The sequence below is a fragment of the Somniosus microcephalus genome, chromosome 19 (assembly GCF_052327205.1).
Source record: "Somniosus microcephalus isolate GS21.2 chromosome 19, FLI_Smic_1.0, whole genome shotgun sequence".
Lineage (NCBI taxonomy): Eukaryota > Metazoa > Chordata > Chondrichthyes > Squaliformes > Somniosidae > Somniosus > Somniosus microcephalus.
The window spans coordinates 58,633,817-58,648,826 of NC_141005.1; the positions used below are offsets into that span (position 1 = coordinate 58,633,817).

At 47.4% G+C, this 15,010-nt stretch overlaps 1 protein-coding gene across 3 annotated transcripts in view; it reads right to left on the minus strand.

Moving 5' to 3' along the window:
- Positions 1-1,460: 1,460 nt before the first annotated feature.
- cabp1a (calcium binding protein 1a) overlaps positions 1,461-15,010 on the minus strand; it is a 143,841-nt gene continuing 130,291 nt past the window's right edge. For all 3 annotated transcript variants that reach the window (XM_085961841.1, XM_085961844.1, XM_085961843.1), the window contains exons 4-6: positions 10,333-10,442; positions 4,735-4,882; positions 1,461-1,847 (exon numbers count right to left, since the gene is read on the minus strand). In XM_085961841.1, the coding sequence (XP_085817967.1) occupies positions 1,822-1,847; positions 4,735-4,882; positions 10,333-10,442 (284 nt within the window). In that variant the 3' untranslated portion in view covers positions 1,461-1,821. The remainder of the gene's footprint in view (positions 1,848-4,734; positions 4,883-10,332; positions 10,443-15,010) is intronic.

Below are 15,010 nucleotides of genomic sequence, written 5' to 3' on the forward strand. Positions count from 1 at the left end.
CTTAAAACCTGCCTCTTTGACCAAGCTTTTGGTCACCTGCCCTAATTTATCCTTATGTGGATCGGTGTCAAATTTTTTGTCTCAAAATACTCCTGTGCAGCGCCTTGGGACGTTTTACTACGTTAAAGGCGCTATATAAATACAAGTTGTTGTTGTTGTTGATAGCATAAATGGGAAGGGGCAATTAGTAGGCCAGGTTCTACAGCTAAGTGTCAGCCTTTCAGAATTAAAGAACTCCCTTGTATTCTTAAGGCCTCAAAAGACTTATAATAATGATGACTGTGCCACTGAATTTGTGATTAAGAGCATTAAAAAATTGCGGAACAAGGAAAGGCCACTTCACCCGTCGAGCTTTTTCCTCCTGCAGACCATCCAATATTTGTCCATCGTGGACTTCACTCAATTCCTTCTGAGGGAGATGACCAAAAGCAGATAAAATCATCAAGAAGGTGCTCATTCAATGTTAGCGGAGGGAGGAGTCAATCCACACTATGGTCAATGTAGTTTATAGAGCGGTTCACTCAGTCTGAGGAGAATGGCTTGTCTTTTCCGCCCCATGAGTACACTCAACCAGTAGCAGCAGCAGGAGGGAGACTGAGAGTAGCCAACACCCGGGGCTGGGGTTTAAGAGCTGGAAAGGTGTTCCAAGCCATTTTAACGACAGCCGCTATTTGTGCTGCACCTGACCTGAGAGTGGTTGGTGCGAACACTGAGAATGGGCAAAAAAAAAAATTCCAGTGCTAACATCCCTCACCATGTCGAGCATAAAAAAGAAAAGTGCTGAAATAGAATAGAATCCTAGAGCACAGGAGGCCGTGCGGCCCATCGTGCCTGCATTGGTTCTTTGAAAGAGCTATCCAACTCTTGGTTGTCCCACTCTCCGGTTCTTTCCCCATAGCCCTGCAAAGTTTTCCCCTTCAAGTATTGTATTCAATTCCCTCTTGAAAGTTACTTTTGAATCTGCTTCTACCACCCCTTCAGGCAGCGTATTCCAGATCACAACATGAAATGGAAGGGAGAGTTCAATCGAATTCAATCTTTGAAGAAAGAGTCAGCGCATCCTGTTGTGACCTTTGGTTTGTACTAATGAAGACATTTGTGGAGATTTTTCCATTGTGTTTTGAGTGACTCTGACATGCTGATCCCGGGATATCACCACAAAGCCTACGAACATCGGGAGGCTTCACTTCCTCTGTCAAGCTATTTAAGTACATTGGTTAATGCGAGAATGCATTAAAATTCCCGTCTCTGCTATTTCAATGCATTTGTCAAACCATTCATTTTAATGACTGCGCTAAAATAGCAGAGAGGCAAATTTAGTGCAAATGTGTTAGTCAGTGTGATCAATATAGTCACAGAGCAATTCTTATCCCTGATAGTCTGAGCTATCACTGAAGGATAAATCCTGCAACGCCACATAGAAGACTGAAGAACTATAAACAGCTTGTTACAACTTCAAATTTCACCTATTAATTACGTTAGTGATTTTATTTTGAGCACTGCACACTTAAAGACTGACCGTACCACCATGTTTATATGTACAGTCCTCGGTGGGGGTCAGCCATACACGACCTGGAATAACATTTACTGTGGAAGTCAGGCAGCAGGAGAATACAAAGAGTCTTTGTTTCAGTTCGTAGCACAAAGCTCCAGCTTGGTGGAAACTCGGAATTTCTTCAGTAGCTTGGAATAGAAAGAGGTTTCGCTCTATAGTCGGCAGGGCCGTTCAATCAAGTCTCAAGAGCAGTGTTAAGATATTGCGTCAGTTTATGTCAGTTGGTGGCTATTTGCCATCTTGGTCCAGCAGGTTCTTCTCCTTCTTCAACGAGACATCATCCGGACAAATTCTGTCAAGGTAAAGATTGGGACAAGGATAGCGTTCAATAAACAAAATGACTTGAGACACTCAACGTAGGTCTTAGCTAAGAGCTCCGTAAAACCATGTTACAGAAAAACCTGACAGGACACAAAACTGGCTCAGCCACTAAACCATCCAGAGCTCCCACCCCTCGGATAGTTCATGGTCAGAGCTCCCTCTGATAGCTCAGTCGGAGCTCCCGGTCGGAGCTCCGGGTCGGAGCTCAGGGTCGGAGCTCAGGGTCGGATCTCCCGGTCGGAGCTCAGGGTCGGATCTCCCGGTCGGAGCTCAGGGTCGGAGCTCAGGGTCGGAGCTCAGGATCGGAGCTCACGGTCGGAGCTCAGGGTCGGAGCTCCCGGTCGGATCTCAGGGTCGGACCTCCCGGTCGGAGCTCTGGGTCGGAGCTCCGGGTCGGAGCTCCGGGTCGGAGCTCCCGGTCGGAGCTCAGGGTCAGAGCTCAGGGTCGGAGCTCAGGGTCGGATCTCCCGGCCGGAGCTCTGGGTCGGAGCTCCCGGTCGGAGCTCAGGGTCGGATCTCCCGGTCGGAGCTCAGGGTCGGAGCTCAGGGTCGGAGCTCAGGGTCGGAGCTCAGGGTCGGAGCTCAGGGTCGGATCTCAGGGTCGGATCTCAGGGTCGGATCTCCCGGTCGGAGCTCAGGGTCGGAGCTCCCGGTCGGAGCTCCCGGTCGGAGCTCCCGGTCAGAGCTCCCGGTCAGAGCTCCATCTGATAGCTCACAGTCAGAACCATGACCTTCTAACTCAGAGGTTGCGTAGACTTGCCTTGTATTCCCTTGAGTTTAGTCGGTTGAGAGGTGATTTAATCAAGATGCTTAAAATGATAAAGGGATTCGATAGAAAAGCTATTTCCTCTGGTGGGGAAATCCAGAACAAGAGGGCATAATCTTAAAATTAGAGTTAGGACATATAGGAGTAAAATCAGGAAGCACCTTTTCACACAGAGGGTAGTGGAAATCTGGAACTCTCTCCTCTAAACGGCTGTGGATGTTGGGGGTCAACTGAAATTTTCAAGACCGAGATCGATGGATTTTTGTTGGGTAAGGGTCAAGGGATATGGAGCAAAAGCAGGTAAATGGAGTTGAGGGGCAGATCAACCATGATCTAATAGCAAGGCGGAACAGGCTCGAGGGGCTGAATGGCCTTCTCCTATTTCTACCTCAACAAATAAAAAAACACTTTTAAGATGTAATAGTACATTGGAACATAGGGATTGCCAGACCAAAAAAGACCATGGTCCATCTAGTTCGCTGTCCACCATCTTGGAGTCACGTGATACAATGATAATGGAGTTGTTGACTAATCAGTCTCGATCAATTATTCTACAACAGATCCAGAAATGACACAAGGAAATCCCCAATGGTGGAGAGCTTTGTGAACTATAGGTTCAAAGTCACCTCTTCCCCCGAAGCATGTTACACTTACCACATGTCATGTCTCAAATTACTCATACACCGAATCCCAAAATGTTATTTTCTGAAAAGCAATCTAATTTGTATTTGAATGAATCAATACTAACTGCTTCCACTGTCTCCCTAGGGAGCCTGTTCCATAGACTGACCACTCGCTCACTGAAATATTGTTTCCGCAGGTTAGTTTCAAATTTACCCCCACTTCAAGCACAGGATGATTCTACTTTTCTGGACAAGGTGAAACGGCTGGTCAAGGTCTAGTATAGTCAAGAATTCTGGGATGTTTAGTGGGAGTGGGTTGCATCCAATCCCTGTTGGGTCTAGTCATATAGTGGGAGGGGCATGCATGCATTTGATTCTAGGAGATGTAACGGTGGAATGGTCTCTAGCGTGCATTTTCTGGCAATCTACTAGTGTTGCAGCATCCCTGAATGTTAACCCTCCCAAAGCTGCTGGCCGATGAAAACCGAACCCTTGTTCCTAACCTTTTGCTGAATTCTGTGTAATTCTAGGATATTTCGTTCATGTACAGGTTTGAGCAGCCTGTCGACACAGTCTAGGCTCACACCTGAATACTGGCCACTCCAACACCAGTGGAACTGAACCCCAGCAAAGAGTCAGTGCCATCAGCACGGGATGTGTAGGAGGAAAGGGAGCAAAATTCAGGAAGGGTAAAGATCCCAGAGGAACAACTACTCCTGTACATACTTCTGCTCCCGATTTAATCAGCAATTTAAGAATCATCGTGAGAGGTTGTTTGCGAAAGCTGAAATATGCAAATCAGTGAAGTGTTTAAAAACCAGGCTAGGTGCCAGAGCCTACGGTTTAGAGCACATTAAACACACACTGAGCTTCAGTGTATGAGTTTGAGAAATAGAAACATTGATTGGAGTCTATCTTTTCCCGAGTTAAGACAGATATTACTCACACACCACTTCAAAATGGCAGGTATGTTAATCAGTCCCGAAATAAGCTAGCTAACAAACGCAGTTCAAACTTTGTAATCTGTCATGTCTACTGATAAACATTGACACAGTGAGTTAAAATAAGCTGGATTAAACATCAGCTCATGGTGAAGTTTAAAAATAAACTTGCATGTGAACTTTTGCTCATTAAACACGTCCCCGAAACTCATCGGGCGGAACTTTCAATGCCGGTTGAGGGAGGAGGTAAATTGGCCGAGAGCGGATTGGCCACCCACTGTACACATTTCCCATCGGGGAAGGCTCAGACAGTGACAACCCCAGCCGGGGTGGGGCAGGGGGGAGGGAAATGAAGGTTGGGGCGGTGAGGTTGGGGTTGGCTTTGAGCCCAATTTTGTCCCCCTTTCCACCCTAGAGTGTATGCACTGTGCTTTGGACACAGTACTCGGCCCCACTGGGTAGGCACCGTGCGATGAAAAGAGTGCTACTGAAACGCTGTAGAGCTGAAAGAACAAAGCTGGCTCTTACCTTCAAAGTCAACACGTCCATCCCCGTTCAAGTCAACGTCTTTCAGTATTTCCTCAATGTCCCTGTGTCCAATCTGCTGGCCAAGTAATTTCTTCATGGCTTCACGAAGTTCAGTTGTGCTGATCTCCCCATCTCCATTTGTGTCAAACTGTGTGTTTAAGGAAACGCATTCAGTCTCAGTTTAGAACATGTATTAACAGGGCTTTCCGTTCGCAGGTATTCTAATGCATCAAATGATTTTCAAATCCATATGCACATTTCTTTCATATTTGCCCTTTCAGCTGTGGCTCAGTGGGCAGCACCCTTGCCTCTGAGTCAGAAGGTTGTGGGTTCAAATCCCACTCCAGAGACTTGAGCACAAAATCTAGGCTGACACTTCAGTGCAGTACTGAGGGAGCGCTGCACTGTCGGAGGTGCTGTCTTTCGGATGAGATACCCCGTCTGCCCTCTCAGGTGGATGTAAAAGATTCCATGGCACTATTTCAAGGAAGAGCTGGGAATTTCTCCCGGTGTCCTGGCCAACATTTATCCCTCAACCTAAAACAGATTATCTGGTCATTATCTCATTGCTGTTTGTGGGACCTTGCTGTGAGCAAATTGGCTGCCGCATTTCCTACTTTACAACAGTGACTACACTTCAAAAGTACTTCATTCGCTGTAAAGTGCTTTGGGATGTTCTGAGATCATGAAGTGCACTATATAAATGCTAGTTCTTTTTTTCTTCTTTTTCAGCATTATCCGTTTTATAGATATATAGTTTATTTCAAATAAACTGACTATATGCACGGTGGCCCAATTGAATGGCGGAATATAGGTTTGACCCTATTGCTTTGAATACAGGTTTGACCCTATTGCTTTGAATATAGATTTGACCCCATTGCTTTGAATATAGGTTTGACCCCCATTGCTTTGAATATAGGTTTGACCCCTATTGCTTTGAATATAGGTTTGACCCCATTGCTTTGAATATAGGTTTGACCCCCATTGCTTTGAATATAGGTTTGACCCCTATTGCTTTGAATATAGGTTTGACCCCATTGCTTTGAATATAGGTTTGACCCCCATTGCTTTGAATATAGGTTTGATCCCATTGCTTTGAATATAGGTTTGACCCTATTGCTTTGAATATAGGTTTGACCCCATTGCTTTGAATACAGGTTTGACCCCTATTGCTTTGAATATAGGTTTGACCCCCATTGCTTTGAATATAGGTTTGATCCCATTGCTTTGAATACAGGTTTGACCCTATTGCTTTGAATATAGGTTTGACCCCCATTGCTTTGAATATAGATTTGACCCCATTGCTTTGAATACAGGTTTGACCCTATTGCTTTGAATATAGATTTGACCCCCATTGCTTTGAATATAGGTTTGACCCCATTGCTTTGAATATAGATTTGACCCCCATTGCTTTGAATACAGGTTTGACCCCCATTGCTTTGAATATAGGTTTGACCCCCATTGCTTTGAATATAGGTTTGACCCCATTGCTTTGAATACAGGTTTGACCCTATTGCTTTGAATATAGGTTTGACCCCCATTGCTTTGAATATAGATTTGACCCCATTGCTTTGAATACAGGTTTGACCCTATTGCTTTGAATATAGATTTGACCCCCATTGCTTTGAATATAGGTTTGACCCCTATTGCTTTGAATATAGGTTTGACCCCATTGCTTTGAATACAGGTTTGACCCCCATTGCTTTGAATATAGGTTTGACCCCATTGCTTTGAATACAGGTTTGACCCTATTGCTTTGAATATAGGTTTGACCCCCATTGCTTTGAATACAGGTTTGACCCCTATTGCTTTGAATATAGGTTTGACCCCCATTGCTTTGAATATAGGTTTGACCCCATTGCTTTGAATACAGGTTTGACCCTATTGCTTTGAATATAGGTTTGACCCTATTGCTTTGAATATAGGGTTGACCCCATTGCTTTGAATACAGGTTTGACCCTATTGCTTTGAATATAGCTTTGACCCCCATTGCTTTGAATATAGGTTTGACCCTATTGCTTTGAATATCCAATGTTATCCATGCTATGCAGCAAGGCACTGAGCAGTCGCTCCCTTTACAGGGGTTGGTAAGCTGATAGGGTGAGATGAAGTAGCGTGGGGGGGAAGGCTCATGTGGAGTATAAAAACTGGCATAGACCAGTTGGGCCAAATGTAAATTCTATATAATTCTATGCAATGCAAGTCTCCTTCCTGGGCAATGCACTTTCAGTGGTCATAAGCACAGAGAAAGCAACCATCTCCTTGGCCATCATCTTGACCAGCAATCAGGAGGCACACAAGGTTGGCCCATTGGAGGCTCCCTATCTGATTTTCCCTCTGCTTTATAGAGTGTGTGTGTGGGGGGGGGGGGGGGTGCTTGGACTTGTGCTCAGTATCTCCAAAGATACCAAGACTTTATGAAAAGTTGTTCTGAGTGATTTGAAAACTTCACTTCTGGAATTGAGAGTGAGAAGACCTCCCTATCACAGCATTTGAGGAAACCTTACATTGTTACATGATGTTAAAGACCAAGAATCCATTGGGCCAAAGCTGGCCTCCCCCCAAATGACAGAAGGAATGGCTAAATGGGAGTAACAAATCACAGTGTCTAATATCACAGGACCATGAGGATAGAGGCTGGCTGTTTAAGTTACAAGGCGTTCAGGGTGAATTCCTTGGTTGGCTTGGCTTTCCTCAATTCCCCAGATGCCGTGCAGACATTGATTAGTAATCAATCTGCAACATCTAGAGAGACTTCGGCCCCGATTTTGTGGATTGTGTGGGAAATGGTCGGATTCCCCGAATGTGGGGTTCTGACACACAAAAAAATGTCAGCCAGCTGCACGCAATTTTCCCTCAAGTGGCCAATTAATTTCCAGCGTGTGGGCAGCCTTGCTAATTGTCCATTTCTAGTCAGAAAGCCCCACAGTATGATGTCATCATTCGTGGTGCTTTCAAGGTCCACAGCGAGCATTGCTTCCTGTTGGCTTCCAAACGAACCATACAGGATGGCAGAGGAGCCTGCAGCAGCGGTGGCCAGTGCCAGACCCCGAGCTGCCTCCAAATTCGACGAAGCTTCACTGCAGGCATTATTGGATGGGGTTAGGGCCCACAGGGAGGTCCTCTTCCCTAGGTCAGGCAGGAAGAGGCCTCCAACTGAGACCAAAGCTGCATGGATGCAGGTGTCAGCAGATGTCAAATCGAATGTGCATGTAACCTTGGCATCACATCTCTAACTCCTTCCTCTACTCCCCCACAGGACCATCCAAAGCCCCCGTCCCCACTGTGGAGGAGGAAGAGGCTGTGCAGCCAGACTCCTCAGAGGAAGCTCCAACCTCTGAGGGCGCAGCGTCAGCAGAAGTAAGCACACCCAGCACCAGCGCAGACACTCACACCTCGGGGGGGGGGGGGGGACCTTCGGGACATATAGTGTTGTCACCTGGTGTTTCACAGCTCACAAGTGAGCCTCAGCAGATTCTGGAGACAGGGACAGCAGTGGAGAGTCCTCGTCGGAGGGCACAGGACTCTGTCAGCTCAGCTGCATGGTCGACCCTCTGCCTCTGGGTCCATCCGCAAGAGAAGAGGTGATGGATCTCCATGCACAGATGCAGGAGTCTCTGGCAGGTTTTGTCTCCAGGGTCGCTGCGAGTGTGGAGCGAATGGAGGAGTCCATAGCGACCATGAGCAAAGCTTTGTGGAGTCATTGGTGCATGTACGCATCACCATGGAAAGGTGGCAACCTCCATGGAGGAGATAACTCGCCAGGGTACGGAAAACATGGTGAGTGCTCATAAGAGAATGACATCTCTTGAGGAGCGTTGGCCATCTATTGAACAGAGAAACCAGACCTTCATGGAAGTCCTTCGAGTAGGACTGCCAGTGCAGAAACGGGTCCCCATGGCCCCCTAAAGCGCAGCAAGGTGCTCTCAAGCCACTTCCAAGCGCTGGCCCCTTCTGGCCTGTGCAACTTCAGGTGAGTGAGCAGCAGCCTGGTGCTCCTGGTGCTCATCCTGCTGTTCCTGGTTCTGCTGCTGCCGCCTCTGCTGCTGGAGATCCTCTAATGGCAAGAAGGGAAGGAAAAAAAGGCGTCCCATGCTTCTCGTAGATGCCTCCGCTGAGGAAGTGCTGAGTGAGGGTGGCGAGAGGGGCTTCCCAGGAGATCACATTGGAGAAGTGTGTGAGGCTCCAACCTTCCACAGCTGTGCCTAAGCCTTGAAGAAGTAGCCCCAAGCGTGCAGCAACAAGGTCCTTCAACATACAAGTGCTGTCCCTTTAAATCGCAGCTTTCCCTGACCTGCAACTGACAGCAAGCAAGCCGGCAAGCTTCACGCCAGGTTTCATCAGCGGGGTTCCCCGCAGGCGTGTTTAGCGTGGGGAACCCCACAAAATCGCAATGGACCCTGAAAATAGGTTTAAACATGGTAATAATTGGTGATTAGTGTTGCGACGGCCAGTCCTGCCAGCGGCGGGCGGGACTGATTCGGATCGCGGAGAAACGGCGGTCCGAAAGTCGGACAGGGCGGGGAATCAGGCCGGGGGTGGGGGGGGGGGGGGGTGGTCGCGACCCCCTATTTCTGCGATTTTCGGCCCCCGCCCGCCTGACGGCTGGCAGAAAATCGGGGCCTTCATCTTTGCTCAACTGACCATCTCAATGGTTTGGATGTTATCATTGAGTTTGAACTCTCAGGTTGACTAGTTGTAAACACACTTGAGTATATGAGAAGCAGACAATTGAAGCACATTAGGGCGTCTTTCCGTTTTCAGTCTGGAATTTCTCTTAAGGTGGAACCAGTTCCTGCAATAGCCAGGAGCAGTCTGTGCCCAAAATAATCGCTAAGATGGCTGCCCTCTGGCATTTTGCCCAAGTGACCACTCTTCAAACATAAGCCTAGATAGTAGGTGCTGGCAGGTTATTTGAACATGAAGGATGACAGTGCGCTCGCCCTCACCTACTGTCCATGCACATGCATCTTATGGCAAACAGGAGTGGGAACCCTGGCCGATTTTTCTCCTCCTAACCAGCAACACTGAGGCCAACTGCAGTAGCCTTTACTGCCATCCCAGGTCAGGCCAGCTAACTCAGCACGGACCAAGAATGGAATCTGGCACTTCCCTGGTCTGTGTGGCTCAGTTCCACACTCAGCAGTGCACTTACCCACTCAGTCACTGGGGCAATAAATGGCCACCTCTTTGGCCTACAGATCTTCTGCACTTTGAAGTGTGTATAAAGCTTCCTCTTTCAGAAAACAAAATGAGAAGTAAAATGAGAAAAGACCGTTGGGCCCACTGAAATTAGGCCCTCTGGTACCTGAGCGCAGCCAGCCTAGCATCCAACTGTGTTCCAAACTCCCATTGTAGTCTGTGCTGCCTGGCAGATTATTCCAGGGTGAATTTAGGATAATATGCCTTAATATAAAACTAAACCGGCACCTGAAATTTCCCTGGGGGTTCTTCCAATCCCCCGCCATAACCTTGGCGGAAACCCGGAGAACTGGTGTGAACGGACCTTTGCCCCGATTCCAAAGTTATGGCGGGAGATCGGGAAAAGTCCCGCGGAAATCCCAACCATGGTTATTTAACAATCGCTGAAATGGTCACCTCCTTGAAAGCGTCTCGTAGCTCTTTCACTCCGATCATGTCTGCTGTTTCAGCCAAAAGCTTTGGTCCCATCAACTCCAAAAAGTCATCAAAATCAACATGGCCGCCCACTAAAAATAAAACACAAGGAAATAAGAGCGAATTTTACAGCACGGAGTTCAGTACACAGCAAGATTTAAGGATAAGTAATGTTTAAATAACTACTTCTGTGATGTTTCTACAGTATCTACCGCAATGAGAAACACCAAGTAAACACCACTGATTCAGCAAAACCATCAATGATAGAAGTACCTTCTAACTAAATTTTTCCTACAATTTTACGACTTTTTACACAGAATGTTATAAAAATAATAACAAAACTAAAACCAAACCTAATTCAATTCACTGATTCCCATTCCCCACCAATGAAGCCCAGCTTCAGGACGGTGAGACTCTGTGCTCAGGGAGAAGCACCAGACTCCCAGAACAAAACACACTGTACAACAGCTCACATCACAGGCCAACAGGAACTCTCGCTCCCCAGTTTGTGTGGCTCACTCTTCCTCCCTCTCCCAGTTTGTGTGGCTCTCTCTCTTCCCAGTTTGTGTTTCTCTCTCCCTCCATCTCCCAGTTTGTGTTTGTCTCTCCCTATGTTTTTCTCTCCCTCCCCACTTTGTGTGTCTCTCTCAATCTCTCCTCTAGTTTGTGTGGCTCTCTCTCTCTCCCTCACTCCCCAGTTTGTGTGGCTCTCTCCCTCCCTCTCCCAGTTAGTGTTGCTCTCTCCCTCCCTCTCCCAGTGTTGTGTCTGTGTATAATAAGACACAGACTGCAGGAGAACGGTACAACAGGTGTTTACTCAACGTGGCTCACACGGGAACTGATCTGTAGAGATTACTACTCAGTGCTATATACAGGTGTGGTCACTGCCGGTACTGCAGTTTACATGAGCTGTAAAAGATAGTTCCCCCCTTAAAGGTACATACATTACAATTCCTCCCCTTTTAGATTAACAGTACCATAACACTCATTTAACAATTAAATATCAAACTAATTACAATTAACACTTTTAACATGCAACATTAGCTGAAAATAGTCTATTTATATATTCAGTCTTTGGGGAGGCTTCCTGATCCTTTCTGGATAGCGCCTTTCCCGAGTGTCTTGCTCTTGGTGCGGAGGCGATTCTGGCCCCCTGTTGTCGGTTGGTTCATCAGCTTCCGATGCTACTGTTTCTGGGGTAGATGCGACCTGTACGTTGGGTTCATCGCCAGGTACGTATGGGCGAGGCATGGGGTTGACTTGTTCCTGTGACTCTAGGATCTGGTCAGCATGGCGTCTCACGATGCTCTCCCCAACGTCCACTGTGTACATTAGTGGGCCCTGCCGTGTGCATATCGTTCCTGGCTGCCATTTTTCTGTTCGGTAGTCGCGGGCCAAGACGGGTTGCCCTACATTGAAGCTCCTTGTTGGTTTCTCATGGATGTGCTGGAATTGCTTACTCTCAACATCTCTTCGTACGTTTGGTCTGAGCAAATCCAGGCGAGATCTTAACCTTCGGTTAAAGAACATCATGGCTGGGGCCTGGTTGGTGACTGCATGTGTCGCATTCCGGTAGGCGAACAGGAAATTGTCCACCTTGTGCTGCAGCGGAATGTTGTCATTGTACATAGCCTTTATTGCCTTCTTAAAGGTTTGTATGAACCTCTCAGCCAATCCATTTGTGGCTGGATGATACGGGGCGGATGTGTAATGCCTTACCCCATTCTTTTTCAAGAACCTCCGGAACTCTTCGGACACAAACTGTGGTCCGTTGTCGGAGCAAATCTGTTCTGGCAAGCCATTCCTGGCAAAAATGGTCCGCAGGACTGCAATAGTTTTCTCCGTGGTGGTGGAGGACATTTTGATGACCTCAGGCCATTTCAAGTGCGCATCCACGGCTATTAAAAACATTGAGTCCATGAATGGACCAGCAAAATCAATATGCACCCGTTGCCATGGAGACGAGGGCCACTCCCATGGGTGTAGAGGGGCCTGTGGTGGTGCATTTTGGACTTTCTGGCATCCTGAGCAGCTCTTGGTCAGGTCCTCGATTTGTTTATCGATTCCCGGCCACCACACATAAGCCCTGGCTAGGCTTTTCATTTTTACCCCTCCCAGATGACCCTCATGAAGCTCATTGAGCACTCTATCCCTTAACTTGGGTGGAATTACCAGTCGGGATCCACACATCAAGGTCCCCCGGCACACTGACAGCTGTTCTCTCCTTGTCGAGAATGCTGGCAACAGTGAGTCGCCATGTGCTGGCCATCCCTTCACTGTCAAATCATATACCCGAGACAGTGTCGGGTCATTTCGGGTTTCCTTTTCGATACAAGCGTTAGTTACCGGTAGGTATTCAACTATAGTCGAATGGAATATTTCAACAGGATCCACTGCTGGTGCTTCCTCCGCAGTAGGCAGTGGCAGGCGTGATAGCCCATCAGCATTTCCATGCTGTTTCGTGCCCTTATATTCAATCTCATAGTGGTGCGCCCCTAGAAAAAGTGACCATCTTTGTAGTCATTCCGGTGATGACTGCGCAACGCCCTTCTTCGGATTAAAAATGGAGACAAGAGGCTGGTGATCAGTCAGCAAGGTGAATTTCTGCCCCTGCAGATAGTGATTGAACTTTTTCACTCCCCACACTAGGCTGAGGGCCTCCCTGTCAATCTGGGTGTAGTTACACTCGGCTGAGGTTAGTGATCATGACGCAAAGGCTATTGGCTTCTGTGAGCCGTCCGAGAATTTGTGCGACAGCACCACTCCAATGCCGTAGGGTGACACATCACATGCCAACCGAATTAGTAATACCGGGTTGTAATGGGCCAATACCTCTTTCGATGTGATTAGTGTTTTGCTCTTCTGGAAAGCTCGTCTACATTCGTCACTCCACTTCCATGGCACCCGTTTGCAGTAGGGTGTTCAGTGGGTGTAGTATTGTAGACAAATTTGGCAAGAACTTATGGTAGTAGTTTACCAGCCCGAGGAACGACCTCAGTTGTGACACATTTCCCGGTGCTGGAGCCTTGACTACTGCCTCAATCTTCTCTGGGGACTTATGTAACCCCTCTTTATCAATAACGTGGCCACAATACGAGATCTGTTTTCTAAAAAACTTGCATTTGGGGCGGTTAGCTCGGAGCCCATATTCCTGCAATCTAGTGAGCACCTGCTCCAGGTTGGCAAGGTGATCACTGTCATTTTCGCCCGTGACCAGGATGTCGTCCAAATAACACTGGGTCCCTGGGATCCCTTGCAGGACTTGTTCCATTGCCCTCTGCCAAATAGCCGGAGCTGATGCTACCCCGAATACCAGCCGGTTGTATTGGTAGAGACCTTTATGGGTGTTGATTGTGAGGTATTTTTTTGATGCTTCTTCTACCTCCATTTGCAGATATGCCTGGGCCAGATCAATCTTAGTGAAGTGTTTCGCTCCAGATAGCGAGGCGAAAATATTTTCAATCCGCAGAAGTGGATATTGTACGGTGTGACGGACTGGGTTCACTGTTACGTTAAAGTCGCCACAGATGCGAACCTTCCTTGGTTCCCTAGGCGTGCTGCTCAACGACTTTTTCATCACAGGGACGATGGGTGTAGCCCACTCGCTCCAGTCTACCTTGGACAGTACACCTGAACGTTCCAGACTCTCCAGCTCTGCTTCGACGGCAGCGCGGATCGCATAAGGTACCGGTCTGGCCTTAAAAAATTTTGGGCTTGCGTTTTCTTCAATTTTAATCGTCGCTGTCATGCCTTTTAGTGTTCCGAGTCCTTGCTGGAGCACTTCTTTCGCGTCAGTTAGGATCTTTGACAGTCGCCCAGGTGTGACGTCGTCATCCTTTTTGTCAGCCACAGTCAGTGCCTGTATGGAATGCCAATCCAGTTGTATTTTCCGGATCCATTCACGTCCCAGTAATGGTGGTCCTCCATCTTGCAATACATACAGGTCTCGTTTTGGTGTTTCCTTACCGTTATATATAACGGTCACCCTTATTTTTCCTTTGGGGTAGACTTTTTGCCCCGCGTACGTCTTCAAAATAATTTTTGTGTCTCTCAAGGGTATGTGTGAGAATAGCCGCTCGTAGTCCCGTCAGTTTATGAATGTTAGGGCTGATCCTATTTCCAATTCCATCTTTACCTGGACTCCTGCTATCTTGAGAGTGACCCAAATGGTTCGGTGATCCTCCATTGTGATCACATTATGTAGTTTCAGACAACTCAGTTCCCTGCTTTCGGAGTCGTTATCACTCTTTTGTTCGTCTGAACTATTCTCCGTCATCTTATGTACCTTCTTGTACTTTTCTTTGGTTGGTTTCTTATTGCTGGTTTTCTTTCCCGACCTGCAGACTCGTGCTATGTGTCCTACTTTTCCACACTGTCTGCACACTTTGTCTTTGAACCAGCAATCATTCTGGTCGTGTGTTGTTCTGCCGCAGCGATAGCACTTCTCTGTTCTATATGACATTTCGTTTGTGCCATATTCTTGCGGTCTCTGTTGTATCTCTGCAGCGCCCCGTGCTGCTGCTTCATATGATACCGCAATGCTGAAAGCCTTGTCCAGCGTAAGGTCCTTTTCAGATAAAAGCCGTTTCTGGGTTCCTTCACTTTGAAGCCCACACACAAACTTGTCCCTTAAGGTATCTGCCAGTCCCGCTCCAAACTG